Here is a 27,185-nt window from a genome sequence, read left to right as displayed (position 1 = left end):
AGCAATGACATCGACTCAGAACATTCACTTTCGTTGTTTCGCTATGAACAATTGTAATGTTGAGTAAAAATGTCAAATGTAAAACAAGGGAAAAATACATCTGAACATCATTTGGGAAATTTTTTTAAAAATTATTTTGGGAAAAAAATCTGATTAATTGTTTTATTTTTTATTAACCATTATTTGACCAGGTATAAAGAAAGAACACATACTGTAAGAGAGACAGACTGTAGTGCAGTGCACTAAGGAGCCGTGGAAGAGTTGTAGAGGAGAAGAATGGGCCTATTTGAAGCTAGAAAAAAAGAGTAGCTCTCATGCTAGATGCAGTAGATGCTCGCTCACTTGTTTTTTAGTTTTTGTGCACCATTACATTCCAAGGCAAAAAAAGTGTTGTCTATATAAGTACTGAAAATAATGTCAACTCTCTTTCGCTATTTCTTTCAGGGCCAAAGGTAATAATGGTGAGGCAGAAGTAACGGTGACAAGAGGAACAAAACGACAAACTAAGAAGATTCTGAATCTGTGTGTGTGTGTGTGTCAGACTTCCAGTATGTGTGATGGCGTGAATGGCCTTTGGTTGTCGTCTCGCCTCCCTCAGACATCCCTCTTCCTTCTCGCCCTCATCTAACTCCCACCGCCACCCTCACCTCCACCCTCATCTCACCGCCCCCATTTTTGTACCATGAGAGGATCCGCCCAGTACTCGGTGAGTAGTAAGCCCGCGGCGTATCGGCGCCCCTGAGCGCTGTGCCGCGTGAGGGCCCCTCCCCCCCGGCGGCCTCTCGCGGAATGGCTTCTCTGGACCTGCCCTACCGCTGTCCTCGTTGCGGGGAGCACAAGCGCTTCCGGTCGCTGTCCTCCCTCCGCGCCCATCTGGAGTACAACCATACCTACGAGACGCTCTACGTGCTCTCCAAGTCCAACAGCGTGTGTGACGCCGCTGCGCTACTCCCCCTGGTGGCCGACGGAGACCTTCTCCTCGCTCCTTCTGTCCCCGGCATTAACCGCAGCAACAACAGTAACGACCCCTTCGACGGTCTTCAACTCCGGCCTTCCGCCTTCAGGGACTTCAAGGAGCGCCGCTTCCCGTGCCGCGAGCTTCCTTGCCCGGACGACCTCAGCGGTTTATCCACAAATTCCAACGCCGCGGCTCGCTACATCCCCAATGTAGAGTTCCCCCTGGGGGAGATCTTTGTGAAGAAAGCCATGAGCGCAGCCGGGGACCCCCGCGGTTCCCACGGCAACCAAAGCACGGCCGTGGCAGTGGCGGCGAATGTGGCTGCGAGCGCGGTGGAAGCGGCCTATGAGGAGGGCTTGGCCAGGCTGAAGGCGAGGGCCTTTGAGCGTCTGGAGCTGGACGAGAGGCTGGAGAAACTCTCAGAGGAGGTAATGGTAATCATCTTATTTATTTAGTTCAGTGTTTCCCAAACCTCTCCTTGAGTGCCCCGAGCCATTCCATTTATTCAATGCATACCAATACTACCACACCTAATCACCAAGCCCACGAAGCTCATTAATTGAATCAGGCTAGTTCTGGAATACTAATGTGGAACTGCTGAGAATATTCCAAGAAGAGGTTTGGGAAACACCTGATTTAATTGAATTTCTTCCCACCACTACCCCTCTTTGGAAGAGAAAAGTAAAAAATATATTTTTGTATTTTCTCCCCTTTTTTCCAGAATAAAAATAAATAAATCTTTATTTTTATATATATATTTTTTTACATATGTTCCAAGACACTCAAATGAAAAAGTATTTCCCATCACCACCACTGGACTGGAACCAAAATCCCTCCTCCATTGCAGGTGGAGCAGAAGATAGCTGCACGCGTGGGCCGGCTGCAGGCGGAGCTGGAGAGGAAGAGCGGCGAGCTGGAGCGGGCCAAGCACGAGAGCGAGCGGCTGGGCCAGGAGAAACAGGACCTGGAGGACAAGGCGTCGGAGCTCTCCCGCCAGGTGGACGTTTCGGTGGAGATGCTGGCCAACCTCAAGCAGGACCTGGTCAGCAAGGAGGAGGAGCTTACCCACAAACAACAGTGAGTCACACAATATGGCGTTTTGACCTTTAGTGTATAGGCTTAGTGGAGCTGTACTGTTACTACCAGTAGGATAGGGGTTCTGCCAATCTGGCCATACATGTATTTATACAAGTGGGTCAGGCAGAAAAGTTTGCTGTTACTCAGTCAGAATGTGCATCGGCGGTTCATCTTTTTTTTTCTCCCTGCCCTCGGCCTGCTTGTTAGATATTATGCCTATTGCCTATTGATAGCTTGCAAACTAACCATCGTCCTCGCTATTTGAGTTCTGATGTTTTGTAGTAGGAAAACAGGATGCAGCAGCGATCTAAATGATCAGACCGAAACATACGAGGAGCGAGTGGACTGAGAAATGCAGCTTCGCTCTATCCAATCGGCGAAGGAGGGTAAACGTACAGCCCGCCCTTCTCTTTACAGACAGGCTAACTAGCCAGTCGAGTTCTTAGGGCCATCTAGCACCTTGCACTTGATTGAAAGTTGCGCGCTGCCAACCGATAAATATTTTTGAAAGAAAAATTCTCGGATCAGAATCGTAGGAAAATGGCCTAATCTGTAAATAAAATACTTGTTTTGTCCGACTACTCGATGAGCTCGCCCACAAACAGCAGTGAGTCTGATAATAGGGCCTACTGTAAACCTTTGATGTATTTACTACTATATTTACTACTATATTTACTACTATATTTACTACTATATTTACTACTATATTTACTACTGTAGCTCTTTACTGTTGCAAGTGAGTCAGACAATATTCTGTGCAGGTTTAGCTTAACAGTATATTCTTAGTGGCTGTGATATCCCTGTGTGAGTTTGTGTTTATCTTGGACCCTTGTGGATAAGTGAGTCAATATACAGAAGCTGTTAGTGCCACGTACCGAGAATGTTTGGACCCTGGTTTTCCTGCCAAACAGTCACATTGTTTGACTTTGTGATGTTTGTGTCCGTAACTCTGTGTGTGTGTGAATGTGTGTTTGCCTGGACCCTTGTGGATAACTCACAGCTGATGACGGCTGCTGGGTGCTTTGGTCTCTCTCCCTGTTCACACAGTTGTCCAGAGCTGGGTCAGTGTTACTGACGCATTGGCTGAACTCCGAGGGTAAACAGAACAGTGACCCTGACATGGAGGATACAACGCTCTCTTTACGCTCCTTTCTCTCTCTCTCTCGATGGTGCGATTCTCTCTGGACGTCCGGTTCCTCCAGATGTGGCCTTGCTGCCGTCTCCATAACTCTCTCTGCCTGGAGCATGCCTATTGGCCGCTGTCTCCATGTCACTCAGTGCTTCAGCATGCTCATTGGCCAGTCAGGCTGAAGGGTGGCTTGGACAGCAACATCTGGCCAATAGGAGACAATCTGGACCAGCATCACAAAGGCTCAAACCACCTGGCCTACCGTGTTTGGGGCAGCTTCAACAAGGCATAGTCGTTACACTTAATTCGTTCAGGGTGAACGGGTAACGTGTGCATAGCTGACACACTTTATTGTGGTGGTTCAGTTTAGGGTTTGTTTCATGCGAGTAAGATCGTCTCACTTAGATGGATTACGTCTTCAGTCATCGGATGGTTCTATAATGATTTGCAGTTTATAAAACATACGAATGAGCTTGTTAAACCAAGATTGAAAGTGGGCAATTTTTTTTTTTTTACAGAAACATATGTGTCTAGTCAACAGGAAGCAGATTGTGCAGTCATCCTTTCTACCTGTTCTTGATTAGGCTGAAACTGTTTATCAAAGTGCAGCTGCCTCTACTTTTAACCCCCCCCCCCCCTCCCCCCGGATGCCGTTTCTCATAGCGCCCTTTGCTTTATCACAGGAAATAGTTGTATTACTCATCACTGTGTTCTTTACCAAAAGGTTGTCCGGACCTCTTTTGAAGTCAAGTAGATCACGTCATTGCGCTCTTTTTTTTTGTTTGTTTTCGAAGCCCTGCCCCCGCAAGCTTCCGACTTACCTAACTTCACTGTTAAGATTTGAAATGACAAGTTAACCAACCCTGTGAACAGGTTTGATAACTCTGGAGACTCCTTTGGTCTCTACAGTTAGGTAAGTCAGCCTTTTTTTCGTTTTCTTCCTCCACATGTTTGGAATGGTCTCCAAAATACATTTTGAGTAGGTACTTTAGTGTCCCTTGGGCAGTGAACAGAGGATTCTTATCACGAAGAATGTGTTTGTTTTTGTTGACTATTTTGTGTATATTTAGGTTTGTCTGTTCAATATATGTTCAGCTTTTATTTTTATTTGTTTTATATTGTATTTGATTGTTGATCTGTTTTATGAAATTGAATATGCAGGGCTTCGTTGTAAGAGACACCAGTCTCAATGGTGACTCCCTGATTTGAAATGAAAATGATTGGCATTGTAAGTTCAGCTCAGCTAGCATTAATGATGCATTGGAACGTCAATAGAAGAGGCACAGAGAGCATCATTGCACAGTGTAGGATGTTAAAGCAACCCCTTCCTCTTTCTGTCTGCCTTTACCCCCCCCCCCCCCCCTATCTCTCTAACTCAGCAGTCAGTCTGCTAATCAGGGCTAGATAATAGGTCGGCTGTCTGCAGACAGACAGACAGACGGATAGATACTCTCCAGAGCAAGGCCTGGGAGGTCATCATGGCCACATTACTGCCATCGCACCGGACATACCAATGCACACAGCGCGCGCACAGTTTCAATGTGGGGAACAAACAATTGATTCCCATTCAATGTCCTATTTTCCCTAAACCTAAAATAACCTTTTTCCTTGTGGGGACTGGTGAAATGTCTCCACTTGCAATGTTCCTTATTTTACTATCCTTGTGAGGACTTCTGGTCCCCACAAGAATAGTAAAAACACACACATATATATATATATATATATACACACACACACACGTGAGGACTTCTGGCCCCCACAAGGACAGTAAAACCAAACACACACACAGACACACACAGCCTGCCAATGTCGGTATATGAGAGTGGAGGCCCAAGGCCAACATCTCAGGTATTATGAGATGGGACTATCCCAGCACAGTGGTAATATCACTTCATTTTGAAAAGTTTTACAAAAGTTTTTAATTTTTTTATTATCCTTGAGATACATTTTCTTTTTCTAGCTCTTGTTGTTTCAGCCTCCTTATTTTGATGGATGCTTTAACTTGCTTTGGGTAAAGTTTGTCTGCCAAATGACTATGTTGTCGTTGTAAGAGTGATGAATATCCTGTCGCTAAGGCACCCTCTACGAAGGTCATAGACCCAACTACCATTTGTCTGAGTTGTTTTGACTTTCTCCGTTATGCCAAAGACATTGGATGCATACCTAATGGCACCCTATTCCCTATGCACTGACCTACTTTTGACAAGGGCCCTATGGTCCATGTTGAAAAGTAGTGTACTACATCGGGACTAGGGTGCCATTTGGGATGCAACCATTGGCTCTCCTTGCGTGGAAGAAAAGCTGGCAACTCAACAGTAAGGTCTTTCTGACACTGAAATGTAGGCTAGCTGCAGAGATGGAAAAAGTGCATCACAGACTGTGAATGTTCAGGGTAAGCCGCAAAAGATGACTCAGCGGTGTGGTTGACGATGGCTAAAAGATGGCCGCTGCGTCTTCTCAGCATGATGGGAGATATACAAGTTGTCGTATTAAATGATCATTTTATGATATTTTTGAACCGTCTAGTGTCTTGAAAATTTGGTTTAGCTCGTTTCTACATAAAATGATAAATATATGGGCCTAATATAAGCGTCATTATTGTTATTAGATGTCCTTGTCAAGGGAAGGTATCATTTTCTTGTATTCAATCAGAACTCAACCATTTTATAGAATAGGCAAGCAGGGAAACTAAACTAAAGTGTTGCCTCAGGATAAAAATGTAATGTGATATGTAGTTAAGCTAAGCCTTCCCAGTAATTTCAATGTTTCATCGTGTGTGTGTGTGTGTGTGTGTGTGCTCGCTAATAGACTCACAGATCGGAATTGAAAACCTAGGCATAATTTGTCTCTTCTCAAGATGCTCCTTGTATTATATATATATAATAATATATATAATATATAATAAAAATAAAAATAAACATCCCTTTTTCAGGACCCTGCCTTTCAAAGATAATTGTTAAAAATCCAAATAACTTCACAGGTCTTCATTGTAAAGGGTTTAAACACTGTTTCCCATGTTTGTTCAATGAACCATAAACAATTAATGAACATGCACCTGTGGAACGGTCGTTAAGACACTAACAGCTTACAGACGGTAGGCAATTAAGGTCACAGTTATGAAAACTGAGGACGCTTTCTACAGACTCTGAAAAACACCAAAAGAAAGATGCCCACGGTCCCTGCTCATCTGCGTGAACGTGCCTTAGGCATGCTGCAAGGAGGCATGAGGACTGGAGATGAGGCCAGGGCAATAAATTGCAATGTCCGTACTGTGAGACGCCTAAGACGGCGCTAGAGGGAGACAGGATGGACAGCTGATCGTCCTCACAGTGGCAGACCACGTGTAACCTACAGGCGAAAGAAAGGCACACCTATTTAGACACACAGGCCAGGTGTGGCCTGATATCATTGGTTAATTCTCATATTAAAATAGCATACAAAAAACATAAATGGATAGCGTACGATCATAGATACAATTTGTTTTCTTCCAAAAAAGTGGTCCGCAACTGGGTAAGTCAAGTTTTTGCACCTAATGGTGCAACGATGCTCTGAGACTTACTTTGTGCTTTGTTTTACCCACACAATTTTTACCACAAGGACAAGTTATAAGATAAATAACTGCCTTAGTGGAGCACGTAATAACACCTTTTATTGGGGATGTTTGAAGGATCTACATTTATAAGTGCCATTGCATTGAGCACAGCCATTACATTTGTAGTTTCCATCCAGTAGGGGTGCAAATAGACGTTGTTCAGGAATATCTTGGGGTGGTAAATCAGAGTGTACCAATTGGTCTCTGAGATTTCTGCCCCGCGAGAATACGACCAAGGGAAGGTCCGAAAACACATTACCGATACGATCATCGAATCTTAGAATGTGCCAATGTTTGAACGATTCCCTTAAAAGACCACGTGTAACAACACCTGCACAGGATCGGTACAGCCGAACATCACACCTGTGGGACAGGTACAGGATGGCAACAACAACTGCCCGAGTTTCACCAGGAATGCACAATCCCTCCATCAGTCCCTCAATCCCTCCATGGAAGAGTGGGGTAACATCTCACAGCAAGAACTGGCAAATCTGGTGCAGTCCATGATAGATACACCAGATACTGACTGTTACTTTTGACCCCCCCCCCCCCCCCCCCCCCCCCTCCCCCCCTTTGTTCAGGGACACATTATTCCATTTCTGTTAGTCACATGTCTGTGGAACTTGTTCAGTTTATGTCTGTTGTTGAATCCTGTCATGTTCATACAAATATTTACAAATGTTAAGTTTGCTGAAATTAAACGCAGTTGACAGTGAGAGGACGTTTCTTTTTTTGCTGAGTTTATATTAGATGACTTATTCAGGTTTACTGGCTTGGCAACTCGTTAACCAAACACATTGTGCCAGGAAATCAGGAAGAGGGATGTTCTTTTTCTAACCCACTTTGATCTTATCAGGTCAAAGGCAGCAGATTGCCCAAGTCATTTGCATTGTAATGCCAGCGCTGTGCTTTGATTGGGTAAATGAAAGTTGTCCAATAATAGCCTGGGCCATGTCCAGTGTGAGCAGTGACGATTGGCTGTTCATGGAGCGTTTACGCAGTTGATTGGATGGGAGAGTCATTAAAATCTTCCTGCTGTGATCTGAAATGAAGGTCGAGGGACATGAGGAAAACCACAGGTTGTTGTAGCAGGGCAACTAGGGGCTTATTCAGACTGAAGAGGGTTTGAAACAATGGAATTTCAAATGACATTACATGTACATAAACTTTTCGCCATTCAAAGGATCAGAGAATGAATGTAAGCTACAGCTAGCTAGCACTGTAGTGCATAAAATGTGGCAAGGAGTGAGAAAGACAGAGAACAGTTTTGAACAAAGTAATGTCTTCCAAAATGAAGGGGAAGCTAGAGAGGGGGAGAGATTTCTTAATTTCCCCCCACTTACTTAACTTGCAAATGCAGCTAGGCTAGTACAGCCTAACAAACACCCCTCTTAAACATAGCATCCCTATGTTAGCTAGCTGGCTATGACTATCCAATACAGCACTAGAACTCATACCTATATTTGTGCAATAGAAACTCTCGCTTGAAACTGTTGGACTAATAATGACTACATCATCTAGATGCAGGCAAGAGTGTGCAAGGCGGAATTGAATGTGTCAATTTTTCTCTCGACCTATGTGCTCCTACGTTGTAAACTTTAATTCATAGGCTAGGTTGTAGCAACCTCCTAATGGGCTTAGGGGAAATTTGATTATCAATTCAAGTAGGCTAAACCTATTGCTGTTACGTTGAACTAGGTGAATGGAATATGAATAACAGCCATCCATTATGCTGTAATAGAAATAAGGCCGCTCTCATGAAAAAAAACAACAACTATCTTCATCTTAAATAGCACTGACCATGTGGGGCGGTGGGTAGTCTAGTGGTTAGAGCTTTGGGCTAGTAACCGAACGGTTGCTAGATCGAATCCCCAAGCTGACAAGGTAAAAATCTGTTCTGCCCCTGAACAAGGCAGTTAACCCACTGTTCCTAGGCCGTCATTGTAAATAAGAATTTGTTCTTAACTGACTTGACTAGTTAAATAAATAAAATGACTGATCTGGAAAATAAAAATAATTTTAAAAAACACTGCAAAATTATCAGTTTCTCTGGTTGTACTATTTATAGGTATGTTTAAAACAAAATGTTAATTTAACCATTCTATAAACTACTGGCAATATTTCTCCCAAATTTAGAGCATTTATTTGCAGAAAATGATAACTGGTCAAAATAACAAAAAGGTGCAGTGTTGTCAGACCTTGAATAATGCAAAGAAATTAAGTACATTTCAATTTTTAAACAACACAATACTTAAGTTTTATCTTAGGAAGACTTCAGAAATCAATATTTGGTGGAATAACTCTGATTTATCGATCACAGCTTTCATGCGTCTTGGCATGTTCTCCACCAGTCTTTCACATTGATGTTGGGTGACTTTATGCCACTCCTGGCGGAAAAATTCAAGCAGCTCGGCTTTGACCATCCATCTTCCTCTAGATCAAATTTGAGGTTTTGAACGGGGTTCAGGTCTGGAGATTGGTCTGGACATGACAGGGTCTTGATCTGGTGGTCCTCCATCCACACCTTGATTGACCTGGCTGTGTGGCATGGAGCATTGTCCTGCTGGGAAAAAAACAATCCTCAGAGTTGGGGAACATTGTCAGAGCAGAAGGAAGCAAGTTTTCTTCCAGGACAACCTTGTACGTGGCTTGATTCATGCGTCCTTCACAAAGACAAATCTGCCCGACTCCAGCCTTTCTGAAGCACCCCCAGATCATCACCGATCCTCCACCAAATTTCACTGTGTTTGCGAGACACTGTGGCTTGTAGGCCTCTCCAGGTCTCGCACCCACTGTGAAATCTGGTGGATATGATTTTATTTTCTTTGCATTATTAGAGATCTGATCTTTTTTGTTATTTTGACCAGTTGTCATTTTCTCTAAATGACCATTTTTATTTGGAATGTGGGAGAAATGTTGTCAGTTTTATAGAATAAAACGAACATTTTCATTTTACCCAAACATGTAACTAACTATAAATAGTAAAACCAGAGAAACTGATCATTTTGTATGCATACATACATGGTCAGCGCTACTGTCCCTGTGATTTATGCCCCACACCCAGCCAGGGTGGGCTGAGTGAATGACCGAGCCCCTAGTGAGAACATCAAAAGGCCACTCTCAATGTGATGCAATTTCAGTACCGTATTTCATCTAACGTATTCCATGCTCATTCCCTTAAGAGGGAGGGTGGGAGGGAGGAGGGCGGCTTACAATGTCTCTCCGATGTGATGCTACTGTGGAAACAGGTTCGTTCTGCGCCAAGCGAGGCAGCATTCCCAGAATGCAAAGCATTACTGTCAGGGTAGGGAGGAGCCAGTGTCTTAGCAGTGGGTTCACACACATGCACGTGCATACACACACACACACCAATGAGAGACACACACACACCAATGAGAGAGACTCACACTCAACTGACGGGAGAGGAAAAGCTTTCCTTAATGATATGGAAAAAAGGTTGACATTTAAAGTGGTGTGTAAATAGCATAAATTCTATGTGAATGTAGAATGAATATCTTACATCTTATCATCATTGCACGCATGATAGAACAGCAAAGAATGTACTTCCATTTTGCTATACCACAATGCTGGATGCTTTTCTCTTCCGTTTCATCAGCAAAACAATAACACATGCACTGGTACGATCAGTGGCGTTGTTTCACCTTATGCGCCTAGTCCAAAAATTCATGTTCCAATCCTAGATTGCCCCTTTTTAACAGACTCCTTTTTAAAGATGAATAATTTAAACCTCAACCGAAGGCACTGACACAGAAATAAGTCACTTTATGAGAAATGCATGTTACAGCCCTGAACATAGATATGGAGAAACCAGGAAGTTAGGGGATTGATAATGAACCCCGGCCCGAGTTTAGATGATGGAGGGTTTGATTTGCAGGTCCTTGGCTTTGGGGAGAGGGAGAGGTGAGTGAGTGAGTGAGTGAGGCATAGAAACCAATTGAAGAGAGCGTGAGCAAGAGGACAGGCGCAATGGAGAGACACACACACCTCTCCAATTAGGTTGACCGTGTCGGAATGACGTTAGCTCAAGTCTTGGTTCTAGGTGTTGATGTGAGCTTGCAAGATGGCATGTGTGAATACTGCCATCACCAGGTGATTAAGATCAGGTCTTCCCCTTCTCCCCCCATGTTTCAGAATCAGAGGAGCAAACTCAAACCAGATGAATACATTGATATCCCCTCTTCTTCACCCTTATTAGCATGATCCGATAAGACCATAAAATAACCATTAGACCAAGGCTTCAAACAGAAGCAGAGAAGGAAGTCCCGCTATCCCTTAGCCATTATTTAGCATTCGAGAATATAACGAATCTGTAGAAAGGAGAGTTTTGATTTTGACATTGACAGAATTGTCAAAGCATTCTATTGACTAGGGCTGTGATGATACCAGTATAGAAAAAAAGATTCCCATGGCAAAAATGAAAACACCAAGCAGACAGAACTCTCTAGTCCTTTAAAAAAACTGCTGTATATAAAATATTGTGTTGCTATAGATTGGATGATAAATGGATAAATCTGACTCGGAATTACAATATTTGTTTCCAACATTAGGAACTGTTTTCCTAAAGAAGTTTCCTTGCCACGAACTAACGAGTATCACGATACTGGTATTGACCCGGCCCTACTATTGACCGTAGGATGACATTCTATACGACAAAATGTATCGCATAGACTCACGTCTAAAAGCAGCAGGTGTTAGCGATAACCTGCGGGGTGTCGACATACGGTGACGATTCTATATGTTGTATCGACGGGAAATTAGTAGAAAATGATGGCTGACATTTCTACTCAGAGGTGATAGGACGGCTAACCGTTGCTTTTAACCATTTGTGGGCACGATGTGTTTTGTCCTTTGGGATTGGTAGGCTACATAAAAAATAAAAAATAAATTAAATTCACTCAATCCAATAGTAGAGCACCGGGACCTGGATTAGGGTTTCTTGGAAATCAAGGACCTCAGGGAGAGAAGGCTTTGAAAACAGGTCGATGAGCTTCATCAACATGATCAAGGCATACTCATTTTTTTTATTTTCTTTTTTTTTTGTCCTTCGTTGCTACCTGGGTCTCGTGCACCCTCTATTCTCTAGCTTGTCTCCTCCTACATCTGTCGCTCACTGTCTCTTTCACTGCCTCTCCTTTATTCTAGTGCTCTCTTCTCACCTCACCCTTGACAGGCTGCTGCTTCTCTCTTTCTTTGTCTCCCTCCTTCCCTCTGTACCACATGTTCTCTCTCACGGTTCAGTATTATTCAATAGATCATGTGTACAAACGTGTGTGTGTGTGTGTGTGTGTGTGTGTGTGTGTGTGTGTAAAATATATATATATATGTGTGTGTGTGTGTAAAATATATATATGTGTGTGTGTGTGTGTGTGTAAAATATATATATGTGTGTGTGTGTGTGTGTAGTGTGTAAGCATTTGTTCCATGCATATGCGTGTGTGTACATAAAAAAATCACATCTACTTAGTCCCATCCAGGTGACTAAGTAGAATCCATAATAAGCGCTTGTCACTTGGCTGAGCGACACAAAGCAACTATTAATAAAAGGTATTTTCTATCTGTCTGTCATGCATGGCTTTTAATGAATTATTTCACTCCATGAATATTAATGCTGTATAATATTGAATTAATAACCGGTGATCATGACAACTATGAAATACGGTGATGATAATTAACATATGAACAGGACCACTTTAGAAGATCATGACTGTGTCCTAAGTGGCACCCTATTGAGGGCACTATATTTGACCAGGGTCCTTAGGGGTCTGGTCAAAAGTAGTGCAATATATAGGGAATAGGATGCCATTTGGAATGCCGACCGTGTCTTATTCATCGTGGCTGTTGTGACTTGCTGGACCCTTGGGTGTACAGAGCGAGTCAGGGGTGCGTCCCAAATGGCACCCTATTCCCTATGCAGACCCCCAAGGGTCCTAGTAAAAAAAAAGAGTACACTAAATAAGGAATAGGTTGTAATTTGGGACATGGCCCCTCTGTCTGTCTCATCTCAAGTGACGGTGGCTGGCTGTAAGCTAGTGTGACTATTCATTAGCCCCTCTTATCATGGTCATTAGCCCTAGATGGATAGATACTAGATCCTGTTCATGTATATTTCCCCTATCTTTATATCCATGAACAGCAGTAGTTTAGATCATTATCGTTTGGCGACTATTACATTTCTATCTGCTTTCATCCCTTTGTCCTTCTTGGCCCTCCCCGCTTCCCCTCTTCCTCGGGATCATTATTCTTCAGTCAGCATGACACTCTTTTCATGTCACAACGTCATAGCATACCATGATCTCCTTTAGAAAGCACTGTTGAAATATGCTCCCTGGAATATCCTTTTGCCTTCCACTCCATCATTGTGTTAGCATGATGATTAGCATTTCCCAATAGAATGCGCTGCTGTCCATGCTAGCATCGTTAGCTAATATGCTAATGCTACAATTCAGGCTAATTGCCTTCTGTAGGTCAGCAAAGGGAATGATTAGCATTCAGTGAGCCGCATTGTAATAAGCTAGGTGATAACAGTTTAGGGTGCCTGGCTTGGACCCTACTGGACACCCATCCACTTAACCGGAGGTGATTTAGCAGCGGATTTATGAGCAAAGTCTAATTCTCATTAGTCCCGGCCTCCCTGGTCCTCTGCTCACCTCATTGATTACCAAAACATTCATTTACATCCTATGATTACTAATTAGGCATTTGTACCCTGTCTGAAATCGTCCTGTTAGTAGCATATGGGGGTGTGCGACACGTCCTCCTCAGCTTTGTGTCGCCCCTTGCGCCACTTTACATCTAGCTTTTCGTGTAGCACCAAATGGTAAGACGCTTCAGGAGGGAGGTCACGTGCACTAGCAGGGCAGAGGTCCTGGGTTTGAGCCTCGGTGTGAGCCGAATCGGGAGGAAGTGGTACTCGCTAAGAAGCATTGTGACGTCCTTTACATTAGCATGTGACATACTCCCACTCGATCCTTTCCGATACATTTCATTTTTCATCTTGGTCCCTGCAATGCTAAACACATAGTAGTTCAATAGATACACTGAGTGTGTAGAACATTAGGAATATTGAGTTGCACCCCCCTTTGCCCTCAGAACAGCCTCAATTTTTCGGGGCATGGACTCTTCAAGGTGTCGAAAGCGTGCCATAGCGATGCCAGCCCATGTTGACTCCAATGCGTCCCACAGTTGTGCCAAATTGGCTGGGTGTCCTTTGGGTGGTGGACCATTCTTGATGCCCACAGGAAACTGTTGAGTGTGAAAAACGCAGTAGCTTTTCAGTTCGACACACTTAAACCGGTGTGCCCTGGCACCTACCACCATACCCCGTTCAAGGACACTTAAATATTTTGTTTTGCTCATTCCAGGCTTAAAAATCCATCTTTAACTTTTCACCTCCCCTTCAGCAACACTGATTGAAATGGATTTAACAGGTGACATCAATAAGGGATTATAGCTTTCACCTGGATTTACCTGGTCAATCAATGTCATGGAAAGAGCAGGGGTTCATAATGTTTTGTACACTCAGTGTATATCTATATTAGTATACATGTGAAGAACGCAAATCTTGCAAATTGTATTTCCATTTAAAAGACCGTCCTAATCATGCCTTCCATTTTATTTAGAGATAATCAGGATGCATCCCAAGTTGCACCCGATTCCCTCTTTACATTTTATGACATTTAGCAGACACTCTTATACAGAGCGACTTGCAGTAGTGAGTGCCTACATTTTTGTACTTTTTCTACTGGTCCCCCGTGGGAATCGAACCCACAACCCTGGTGTTGCAAGCGCCATGCTCTACCAACTGTAGTGCACTTTTGACCAGCGCCCTAAATTATCATTCTCTCTTGCTGAAGCAGATTGACTTCTGCAGTCGAGATTTGCACCCCTGTATGAAAGGCAACATGAAATTGGTCTGTATCTGACCCTGAAACTAGCACCCGATAGCATTATATCAGCCGCACAGTGCCCTTTCATCCTAGCATGGTGAGACAGATCCTGCATCCCAAATAGAGCCCCACAGGGGAGGTGTCATACTACCCATAAAACCTAGCGATCAAACAGGGAAATTGTTTTTCCACCATACATTTTAGAAACACTTCAAATAAGGGCTGTGTTTCGTGTAGGTTTACCCTGGCGTGCCATTTTCATAACCACGTAAATCTCTCTCGGACAAAGTGACTATTTACTATCAGATTTGAACATGCTAATTAATATAAGTAGACATCGAAGACTACAAATCCCTGCAAGCTCCTGCACGTAATCTCTAGCACCGTTTGCTAACAGGTACATTTACAGAAATGCAGCCAATTTATTCATTACTACATTTAGCTTACATTAGATGGTTAATCCAGAGATTCTTACTTTTGCCTCGAATTGGCACTTTCATCCAGATCATCATGGGATTTGTAGTTCTTTAGCAGCTAATTAGCATTTAATTTTGGGGGGGTAAATATAGATTTCAGACCCCTTGACTTTTCACACATTTTATTACGTTACAACCTTATTCTAAAATTGATAACAGAAAAAACGAATCCATCTACACACACTACCCCATAATGACAAAGCAAAAACAGGTTTTTAGACATTTTTGCAAAAGTATTAAAAATAAAAACTGATCACATTTACATAAGTATTCAGACACTTTACTCAGTACTTTGTTGAAGCACTTTTTGGCAGCGATTACAGACTCTAGTCTCCTTGGGTATGACGCTACAAGTTTGGCACACCTGTATTTGGGGAGTTTCTCCTATTCTTCTCTGCAGATCCTCTCAAGCTCTGTCAGGTTGGATGGGGAGCGTTGCCGCACAGCTATTTTCAGGTCCCCAGAGATGTTCGATCGGGTTCAATTCCGGGCTCTGGCTGGGCCACTCAAGGACATTCAGAGACTTGTCCTGAAGCCACTCCTGTGTTGTTTTGGCTGTGTGCTTAGGGTCATTGTCCTGTTGGAAGGTGAACCTTCGCCCCAGTCTGAGGTCCTGAGCGCTCTGGATCAGGTTTTTATCAAGGATCTCTTTGTACTTTGTTCCGTTGATCTGTCCCTGCCACTGAAAAACATCCCCACAGTATGACGATGCCATCATCATGCTTCACCGTAGGGATTGTGCCAGGTTTCCTCCAGACATGATGCTTAGCATTCAGGTCAAAGAGTTCGATCTTGCTTTCATCGGACCAGAGAACCTTGTTTCTCATGGTCTGAGAGTCTTTAGGTGCCTTTTGGCAAACTCCAAGCAGGCTGTCATGTGTCTTTTACTGAAGAGTGGCTTCTGTCTGGCCACTCTACCATAAAGGCCTGATTGGTGGAGTGCTGCAGAGAAGGTTGTCCTTCTGGAAGGTTCTCCCATCTCCACAGAGGAACTCTAGAGCGCTGTCTGTGACCATCAGGTTCTTGGTCACCTCCCTGACCAAGGCCCTTCTCCTCCGATTGCTCAGTTTTGCTGGGTGTCCAGCTCTAGGAAGAGTCTTGGTGGTTCAATGCTACAGAAATGTTTTGGTACCCTTCCCCAGATCTGTGCCTTCGACACAATCCTGTCTCTGAGCTCTACGGACAATTATTTTGGCCTCATGGCTTTCTTTTTGCTGTGACATGCACTGACAACTATGGGACCTTTTTATATAGACAGGTTTATGTCTTTCCAAATCATGTCCATTCAATTGAATTTACCACGTGTGGACTCCAAGTTGTAGAAACATATCAAGGATGATCAATGGAAACCGGATGCACCGGAGGTCAATTCAATTTCGAGTGTCACCGCAAAGGATCTGAGAACTTTTGTACATTTTTTTTCTGTTTTTATTTTAAATACATTTGAAAAAATGTATAAACTGTTTTCTTTGTCATTATGGTATTTTGTGTAGATTTCAGATTTTTTCAATTTTTAAAAATCCATTTGATAATAAAGCTGTAATGTAACAAAATGGAAAAGGTCAAGGGGTCTGAATACTTTCCGAAGGCACTGTATATTGATAAGTCACCATGTCTGAGAGATTTACACAGCCATCAAAACGTTACGCCAGGGTAAGCCTACATGAAACACATTCCTTATTTGAAGTGTTTCTAAAAATGGTGGGGAAAAAACGATTTGGAACCATTTCCCTGTTTGACTGCTAGGTTTTATGGGTATTATGACTCATATTCTGGTACTCTATGGCACCATTATTCCATTTTATAGTGCACTTCTATGGGCCCTGGTCAAAAGTAATGCACTATGAAGGGAATAATGCTGTCATTTGGGGCGCGAACACTGTCGAGATGCAATTACACACATTTTCAGTTCCCCTCCATATGAATGTCTCTGACATGCCTTTTTATCTGCTTTGTAGTGTGGATAACCAGAGAGGTGTCACTAGAGGACGAGCCACCTGAGACACGGTGTTCCTTATGGAAGTCTATTTATATGGTGTATATACTGCATGGGGAAACTGAGTGTGGGAGGCAGGTGTGTGCGGGTAGAGCATATGGAAGAGGAAAGGACGGGTGAGGAACAGAGAGCATGGATTCACGGAAGCTCTGTCCTCTGTAGCGCCATCCTACCAACCTGTAAACAGGTGGTCTGGTACTACTTCACCCTCAATGTCTTGTCTAGGTCTGTGCCAGTCAGACACACACACACACACACACCGCTATGTCTTACTATATTTGTGAATTTTAGTTGGGTTACTTTTCTTGAGAGGACTTCTGGTAAAACGTGTACACACACACACACACACGGCCTAGTGTCCCAGTACAGTAAGACCCAGGAAAGACTTTAGGAGACCTGGTTTTCAACTCCCCCGGTGCCTGTGTGAACATGTGGGCTTATTTGTCGACTTGTTCCCCCTGTCTGGAGGTGCAAGTTTTGGAAGGAGACGATGAGTCACGCCTAGAGAGCGGTGTGTTTAAAAAAAAAAAAATTAAGGTTGACAACAGGAAACCGACACATCACGTGTATATGTCCTACTGAGATGTGTCGGTCTGTCTGTCTCCTCTCTTGCTTCTTCCTATTGGCTTTTTTGATTTCCTGCTGTGTCTCTTTTGGTACGTCTTTCTCTCTTTCTGCAGGTTTCTGTGTGTGTCTCTTTAAACCCTCCCTCTTCCCCTCCTCTAATATCAAACTCAGTTTCAGTTATGCAGAGTGAGCCGTCCGTCCGCCAGTCTGGTGGTATAGTGCATTAACCCAACACTTCTGGGGAGAGCGGGAGAAGAGCGAGGCTTTTCAGTTTTGCATGTCCTTAGCCCTCCACTCCCAGAGGACTGGCGTATCTCTCTCTAGCCCCAGGTCTTATTTGAGCCTTGCCAGTTTGATCCAGCGTGGACTGAGATGCATTTAACAGTGAGCTGGGCAGAAGAGTTGCAGTCCGGGTTTTTCTGTCCCTTTTATCTTCATCAAAAACGATAACGCTTTAGAAAAAACCTCGACGTCATCCGGCTGACTGTACTCTTATCATATTCTCCAGCATTACATTTGCGAGCACATTTTCTTCCCAGACGTGTTTAGCCCCTAAGACTTCGAACGAGTGTCTCTCTGTATTGGATGTGGCTAGTTAATAACCAGGAGCCATCAGCCATGTGAAATACAGGAAACATGGATCCTCAGCGGTTTGATACTCCGGTGTACACACACACACACACACACGTGTACGCACTCCTGGACGATGGCTCTGTCATGGATGAATGCCTTGCTGCTCTTTTGTGAAACCTATCTGGTGGGATAATAGCTGCAGAGGCCAGGTTGCAGGAGCACACGCATTAGATCAGCGTTCCCCAAACTCGGTCCTCGTGACCCTAAAGGGTGCATTTTTTTTTTCTTCTTTTTTTTCTTCTTTTTTTTCCTGACGCTACACAGCTGATTTCAAACGATCAAAGCTTGATGATTAGTTGATTATTCGAATCAGCTGTGTAGCGCACTTACTGTACATGTCGAACGCACGTCCACTGGTACAATCAGTCAAACACACACCTCTAATCCAATCTGTGGTCACGCTCCTCTCCTTCCCTCTACTCACCCAGGTGGGTCTGCTCTAGACTGGATGGGGTGTGTGTGTGCGTGCCCCTCAAGTCCCTCCAACCTACCAGACCACTACAAATAAGTATTCACTGCAACCATTCAAGCACCGGTATCTTTTGCAAAAGAGATTTTTCTATTTTTCTATTTCTATTTTTCTATTCCTTCAAATGACTGTCATTTTTAGAAATATTTTTCATGTCGGTCTAGTGTATTTAAAAAAACAACAACAACGATTTGAATATCCAGATGAAGTGAGTAGAAAAGGCTACTCAAAAAGACAGATGCAATATATTCCAACAAAAAGAAATGTAAAGGCGCTCATCTTTGGATCAATGTATCATGAATACCAATTCTTCAACAGTATAATCCAATCCTCTACTACCAGTCTGTGTTTCTGGGACAAAATGGCACCCTATTCTCTACATAGTACAAAAATAGAACACTATATACACGGAATGGGGTTGGATTTGGGCCGCGTGTGTTTTTCCCAGGTTGGGGAGACATTGTGATACTCACTACCCCGACTACCCACAATCCTACAGCACTTTCTAAGTGGGGATTCAATTCTCAGTGTAAACCAGATTATTCATTATTATTATATATTCGTGTATATATTTAGCAACCTCTCCGTCACCCTCTGTTCTCTGTCTGTGTCCCAAATGGCACCCTATTCCCTTCATAGCACACTACTTTTGCCCTGGGTCCTGTTAAAAGTAGTGCACTTTTCCTTTGATGAAGCCCGTCACATCCCATAATATAGAGGAAAATATGCTTCAGCCGCTTCGACTCCTGTATCTGTTATGTGTTGAAATTGACCTCCTCTTTGATGTTTTTGAGGGTGGCTGCTGAAATCCTATTTTGTGTGTGTGTGTGTGTGTGTGTGTGTGTGTGTGTGTGTGTGTGTGTGCGCGTGTGTGTACCCCTATTGACACGTCCTCCCACTGCCTGGAGGTAAGGGAGAATGGTGGTGACTGTGATGGCAGGCCTGACTCCTGATCGCTTTAGCTGTGACACTGAAAACAGAAGCAGACAGTGTGAAAAAAAAAAATATATATATATATATACACACGCACACACGCACACACACAAACGGGGAGCGAAGATGAATCATCAGAAAGCTGTTGGAACACAACATAAATGCACTCCTACACAAACCATAGGTATACAAAATGGCAGGTGTGAGATTGCATTCGTGCCTGTCGATTCAGAGGGAAAGTGAGAGGGAGAGAGAAAAGGAGGGAGGGAGGGTGAGAAATGAAGAGGGGGAGAGAGAAGCTCGTATTGTGACTGGAGCCATTTTAGCAACAGGGAAAATGTTAATCCTCTCTGGGCTAGTTGAAGAGTCACTCATTAGCTTTTCTATCCTGCTCAGCATGAATGAGATGAGTAGAAGTAATGTCTCCAAAAGCGGGTTGGAAGTTTGATTAAAATATACACGACAACCCTGAGATGAGCTCTAACCTCATCATGCTGACAAGGTAAAAATCTGTCTTTCTGCCCCTGAACAAGGCAGTTTACCCACTGTTCCTAAGCCATCATTGAAAATAAGAATTTGTTCTTAACAGACTTGCCTAGTTAAATAAAGGTTAAAAAAAAAGATGCTATTGTCAAACCTCAAACGACTGCGCTGTGTGTGTGTGTGTGTAAACGTTCATTTGATTCAGCTTTATCACCTCTATATATTTCCACACCCATTTGATAACCCCGTCTTTCATGTTGATCAAACACTTCTTCTAACCCTAATCTGAATAATCTCATTTTGGAATGTCTTTGCCCCAAAGACAGACAATTAATTTCACCAGATGCCAAACATCTCTCAAGTCTAGCCTCTTCCTTTTGTTTACGAACCGGCTCACAGCCCGTAAGAAAGAGGAAGACAACACAGGAGGGAGAGGAATAACAAACCCATATTTATTAAATAAAGTAAACTATATACAAGTAACAATGGATTGTGCAGTCAGTAGTGTGAGTGGATGCATGCATAGATGGTGATAATGAGGGGTGTTGAGAGGTGCCGAAACAAATGAACAGGAAGACCCAAATTACCACAACCAGAAGACGGTGTGTCTGCGTCTCCTCGGTGTATTTATCCCCGGGACACACCCGAGCCCAGGTGTGTCCCATTTCGCTGACGACCCTCCCGGCTCCGCCCACCGACATCCTAATAAGGAAAACGGGAGCAAAGAGAATTCGGCAGACAGAGTGGGAGGGTGGTCACACCTTTTTTTATAGAACGTTTTACATGACCGTTATTGTCCATGTGCCGGTTTCACGGAACACTGTCAATAGCGGTGGAAATGCAGGCAAATCTGCATCACAAATGGCACCCTATTCAGCTCTGTGGGCCCTGGTCAAATGTAGTGCGCTATTATGGGTTTGGACTGCCATTTGGGATGCATTCATAACTGGAGCGTGCAACGTTAACCTTCAGACAGTAGTTACTTTTGCTCCCGTAAAAACCAACGACAAAGCCCAGCGGTAGTGGGACCTTTTTGTGTGTGTCTTGTTTGGATTTTCTGAGGAGATTGTTTGGACAGGAGCGGCTGCAGGTGTTTCAAAGGACAGAGATGTGGTATATGCAGACGCGCACACACACACACCACCGAGATGAGGGAAGGGAAAACCGCTTGTTTCACTCCCCGAAGGAGGAAGTGGGAGCGAGAGTGAGAAGTGCGGGGAGAGAAAAAAAAGACTGCGTGAGAGAGGAGAAGCAGAATATGAAAAAGATTCAGCTGTGATACAGTATCTGTGTGGAAATAAAACTTAATGTATGTATAAAACTGGGACAGCGAGGGCGATAGCATTAATCAGTCGGCTCCTGTGTGTGTGTGTGTGTGTGTGTGTGTGTGTGTGTGTGTGTTTTGAAGAGACAGTACCTTAAGGTCAACATTACCCCCTGGTATGTGTGTGCTTCCAGAAGGTCTCACTTACGGTACTTGATATGATCCTATAGTTAGATTCATCAGTGTCCATATAACGCTATTGTGGGAGTAAATGATTCTACCCATGGGTCACCTTGTTGAATGGTCCCGGGGGGTGATATCGAGGGGGGGGGTGGGGGTGATATCGATGGCATTTAACAGTCCAGACATGTCTGTGGCACCTCAGCAGGAGATTCTGTGACATTCAACTGTCTTGTATCTCTTTGTGACTGTGTTAAAGATGGCACAAATCTTCATGTCCAGCTCCACTTTACTGTGTGTTCTATTGGGTCCAAGTCAAGTGCAGTATTTTACATGATGTATTTGACCCAGGTCTGGTATGTGTGAACCTATCCATCTGGTTTCTGTCCTCCCGTTAGAAGTGGGGTGTGTTTGTTTTGTTGTATTCCCCAAACCACCCATTCTTCCCATATGTTCCTAGGGAGTTAGGTCGCCCAGTTAGTTGCAAATATAGTTTATTCGCATCCAATAACCTGCAGTTTATAAATTCATGAATTATGCAACGAGTGGGTCAAATCCTGGTTGCTAATTGGTTAAAACCGCATTCCAGCCGGTGTCTATTCCACAAGTTACCACCGGCTAAAACTATGACGTAATCCACTCATCAGCCCAACCAGGCAATTTATAAACTTGATCTCCACTGTAAGAAATAATCTAGACATGTCCCCTTTCTTTAAGACTAGCATTTGGTTTGCAACAGCAGAGATTTGTATAAACCTTGCTGTCTGTCTCTCCGACCTTTTTCAATATTGAAATTTGATCTCCGGTGTCCCATTTCAGGATTACCGTGTCAGGACGAGACATCTTATCTCAGCCAGTCGAAAGTCATGAATCTGCATAATATTTATGGATTTATGCAAAGAAATATCAAAAGAGCTACTGTAGTTTGCTCTATTTCCAGCTTCAGTTTGAAGTGATTGTGTTAGCTGTGTAGTTGGCTAGCTCCTCTGAACATTGTCCTGACGAGAGAGCACATTTTCTATTCCATATGAAATCGCTCATCAGTAGCTCATTGTGAACGTCACGACAAATAAACGTCACTAGAAAACAGATTTAAACAAACGCAAATGCAGCTACTTGGCTGTTGTTCCGTCCGCCCTGTTTGACGTGACTGTGTTAGCCACAGTTGGCTAGCTACGAACCAAGGGATAAGAACGTTGCCAGGCAGAATGGCAACGAAACATTAGAACGAATGGCTCATTATTTAAATCTGTTGGTAACCAGTTGTATAAACGTGATAACACACTCGAAAGCCGGTGGTTGGAGGATATATTGGCATGGTTTGGCGGCCCTCGACTTCGTACCAATATCCTCCAAATACCGACTTCTCTGGCGTTATTACTTAAATGCAACTGCAACAGTTAATATTGCTGTTAATATTGCTTATTGTTGCCCAGTAAACTGCAGGACCATTTATCAGTGTCCAGACATCTATCTACATTTCATGAGGTTGCATTGTTACACACACAGGGGAGTTGGTGTGTGTATTCAAACCATTCTGTGTCTCTCCAGTCCATGACTGCTGAGCCTATATGGCTCTGGTCAAATTTAGCGCAACTATACTGAACAAAGATATAAACGCAACATGTCACAATTTCAACGATTTTACTGAGTTAAAGTTCATATAAGGAAATCAGTTGATTTTTAAATAAAGTCATTAGGCCCTAATCTATGGATTTCACATGACTGGGCAGGAGTGTACCCACTGGGGAGCCAGGCCCAGTCAATCAGAATACGTTTTTCCCCACAAAAGAGCTTTATTACAGACAGAAGTAATCCTCAGTTTCATCAGCTGTCTGGGTGGCTGGCCTTAGATGATCCCGAAGGTGAAGAAGCCGGATGTGGAGGTCCTGGGCTGGCGTTGTTCTCTAAAACAACAGTAGAGAAACGGACGTTCAATTCTCTGGAAACCACTCTAGTGGACATTCCTGCAGTCAGCATGCCAATTGCATGCTCCTTCAAAACTTTAGACATCTGTGGCATTGTGTTGTGTGACAAAACTGCACATTTTAGAGTGTCATTATATTGTCCCTAGCACAAGGTGCACCTGTGTAATGATCGTGCTGTTTAATCAGCTTCTTGATATGCCACACCTGTCAGGTGGATGGATTAACTTGGCAAAGGAGAAATGCTCACTAACAGGGATATAAACAAATTTGTGCTCAAAACATGAGAGAAATATGTTTTTTTTTTGCGTATTGGAACATTTCTGGGATCTACACTTTACAATATGGGACCAACACTTTACAATTTTGTTGTGTGTGTGCTTTTTGAGACGTAACCTCTGTGTGTTTATGCACGCCAGTAACCATCGGTCTCCTCTCCTCCCGATTCACCAGGGAGGTAACCCAGATAGACCAGTTCCTCCAGGAGACGGCGGCGCGCGAGGCCAACGCCAAGGTGCGCCTGCAGCAGTTCATCGAGGAGCTCCTGGACCGTGCCGACCGCGCCGAGAAACAGCTGCAGATCATCAGCAGCTGTGGGACCACGCCCAACGGCAGCATGGGACGCTGCAGCCTGCCCGGCTCCAACAAGGGCTCCAACAATGGACGCCAGGTGAGCTGATCCAAGACCAGTTTTGCTTTTGATTACACAAACGGTTACGGTAAGCTGATTTCTCTAGATCCGTAGCCTGCCAGGCTCCAAAAGGGCAACAAATGCCAGGTGATCTGGAGTGGAGAGAGGAAGTTGGCCGTGTAGTAGACAAACAAAGTCAGATGTGTGCAAGGGGAGCCTAATGGTTAAGAGTTGGGAAAGGTAAACAGATCCTAGATTGTTTCTGGTGATCTGGAGTGGAGGAGAAGTTGACCTAGATACTGATCTGAGGTCAGATTTGTATGTGTATACCTAATGGTTAATGTTGGAAAGGTAAGCTGATTCTTCTAGATCTGTGCCAGATAGGGGCTCAGATAATGTCCCTGTTTAAAAACTCCCCTTCCTTGATGTGAAATAATCAAGGGCAATCTATTGTGGTCGAAGCATCTGTTAACTCCCATAACTCCAAAGCGACAAAGGAAGGATGCATCTTCATGGAATTAGACCAGGGCCAATGGCATCGCCACAAATTAGACACTTCCTGTTGTTACATTGACAGGACAGCCAATAGGGGAAGGCAAATCCGTCGCTGCCTACGAAGCTGTCTGGGGGAACAGATGTCAGTGTCAACTCGTCCAAGTAGCCTTTTCACTTGAATAAGGAATAGGCATTGGGTTTATTGACTGTAGACTCACAGGACAAAACCAGGATGGACTCGCATAAGCCAGAGAGCGCTTGGTCAAGTAAACTGGGTATCTGATTAATCGACAGTGTGCATGTACTGCGTGTGTGTGTTTTTACTGAGTTGAACAGCTGTACATCACAGGAGGCTGCGGAGGGGAGGACGGCACGTAACAATGGCTGGAACGGAGCGAATGGACTGGCATCAAACACATTGAAACCATGTTTGATGTATTTGACACCTTTCCACTGCAGCCGTTACCACGAGCCCGTCCTCCCCAATGAAGTGTCCACCACCCTCCCGTGTTGTGCATTCCTTAATATAGTCCCTGCGTCGTTACTCGACATGACGTAAGTCACAGTTCCAGTCCAAATGAATGGGGTCTTTTTTTTGGGGGGGGGGGGGGGGGGGTGATACTGGTATAATTTAAATGATTAGTGACGAAAAGAAAAATGATTTTGGAGTGACATGAAGACAGTCGGACAATCTAACCTAGCACGTGGATGTCTATGTCTGAGATCCAAATGGCAACTTATTCCCTGCGTAGTGCACTACTTTTGACCTGAGCTCTATGGGCCCCAGTCAAAAGCCGTGCACTGTGTAGATGAACGGGATGCATCTTATCACTTGGGCGATTAGAAACAGGCAAGGTGGGCGTGTTGATACGACTCATCACAGTTTTGCTTTTTAATTTGATCTGGGGCCGATTTAGGGAATGTGTGAAATATTTATTAAACAGAATGGGAGAGCGCTGGACTGTGAATAGCGGAATTGGACAGCGAAGGAGGAGGTGTGTGTGTGTGTGGCCGCTGGTCATGTCACCACTCTACAGTGCATTGCGAAAGTATTCGGCCCCCTTGAACTTTGTGACCTTTTGCCACATTTCAGGCTTCAAACATAAATATATAAAACTGTATTTTTTGTGAAGAATCAACAACAAGTGGGACACAATCATGAAGTGGAACGACATTTATTGGATATTTCAAACTTTTTTAACAAATCAAAAACTGAAAAATTGGGCGTGCAAAATTATTCAGCCCCCCTAAGTTAATACTTTGTAGCGCCTCCTTTTGCTGCGATTACAGCTGTAAGTCGCTTGGGGTATGTCTCTATCAGTTTTGCACATCGAGAGACTGACATTTTTTCCCATTCCTCCTTGCAAAACAGCTCGAGCTCAGTGAGGTTGGATGGAGAGCATTTGTGATCAGCAGTTTTCAGTTCTTTCCACAGATTCTCGATTGGATTCAGGTCTGGACTTTGACTTGGCCATTCTAACGCCTGGATATGTTTATTTTTGAACCATTCCATTGTAGATTTTGTTTTATGTTTTGGATCATTGTGTTGTTGGAAGACAAATCTCCGTCCCAGTCTCAGGTCTTTTGCAGACTCCATCATTCTTCCAGAATGGTCCTGTATTTGGCTCCATCCATCTTCCCATCAATTTTAACCATCTTCCCTGTCCCTGCTGAAGAAAAGCAGGCCCAAACCATGATGCTGCCACCACCATGTTTGACAGTGGGGATGGTGTGATCAGCTGTGTTGCTTTTACGCCAAACATAACGTTTTGCATTGTTGCCAAAAAGTTCAATTTTGGTTTCATCTGACCAGAGCACCTTCTTCCACATGTTTGGTGTGTCTCCCAGGTGGCTTGTGGCAAACTTTAAACAACACTTTTTATGGATATCTTTAAGAAATGACTTTCTTCTTGCCACTCTTCCATAAAGGCCAGATTTGTGCAATATACGACTGATTGTTGTCCTATGGACAGAGTCTCCCACCTCAGCTGTAGATCTCTGCAGTTCATCCAGAGTGATCATGGGCCTCTTGGCTGCATCTCTGATTAGTCTTCTCCTTGTATGAGCTGAAAGTTTAGAGGGACGGCCAGGTCTTGGTAGATTTGCAGTGGTCTGATACTCCTTCCATTTCAATATTATCGCTTGCACAGTGCTCCTTGGGATGTTTAAAGCTTGGGAAATCTTTTTGTATCCAAATCCGGCTTTAAACTTCTTCACAACAGTATCTCGGACCTGCCTGGTGTGTTCCTTGTTCTTCATGATGCTCTCTGCGCTTTTAACGGACCTCTGAGACTATCACAGTGCAGGTGCATTTATACGGAGACTTGATTACACACAGGTGGATTGTATTTATCATCATTAGTCATTTAGGTCAACATTGGATCATTCAGAGATCCTCACTGAACTTCTGGAGAGAGTTTGCTGCACTGAAAGTAAAGGGGCTGAATAATTTTGCACGCCCAATTTTTCA

The 27,185-nt window shown here is 43.7% G+C and overlaps 1 protein-coding gene across 2 annotated transcripts in view; it reads left to right on the top strand.

Moving 5' to 3' along the window:
- The window catches only part of LOC110534335 (F-box only protein 41), a 92,812-nt gene that overhangs the window by 26,858 nt on the left and 38,769 nt on the right, over positions 1-27,185 (top strand). The window contains exons 2-4 of one of the 2 annotated variants that reach the window (XM_036933416.1): positions 445-1,392; positions 1,806-2,035; positions 24,043-24,259. In XM_036933416.1, coding sequence (XP_036789311.1) covers positions 790-1,392; positions 1,806-2,035; positions 24,043-24,259 — 1,050 coding nt within the window. In that variant the 5' untranslated portion in view covers positions 445-789. The remainder of the gene's footprint in view (positions 1-444; positions 1,393-1,805; positions 2,036-24,042; positions 24,260-27,185) is intronic. The other variant, XM_036933417.1, reaches the window with a different exon arrangement.

This window comes from Oncorhynchus mykiss, chromosome 10 (genome assembly GCF_013265735.2).
Source record: "Oncorhynchus mykiss isolate Arlee chromosome 10, USDA_OmykA_1.1, whole genome shotgun sequence".
Classification (NCBI taxonomy): domain Eukaryota; kingdom Metazoa; phylum Chordata; class Actinopteri; order Salmoniformes; family Salmonidae; genus Oncorhynchus; species Oncorhynchus mykiss.
The sequence above is the reverse complement of the archived record's forward strand: the minus strand, read 5'-3'. Positions and strand labels throughout refer to the sequence as shown.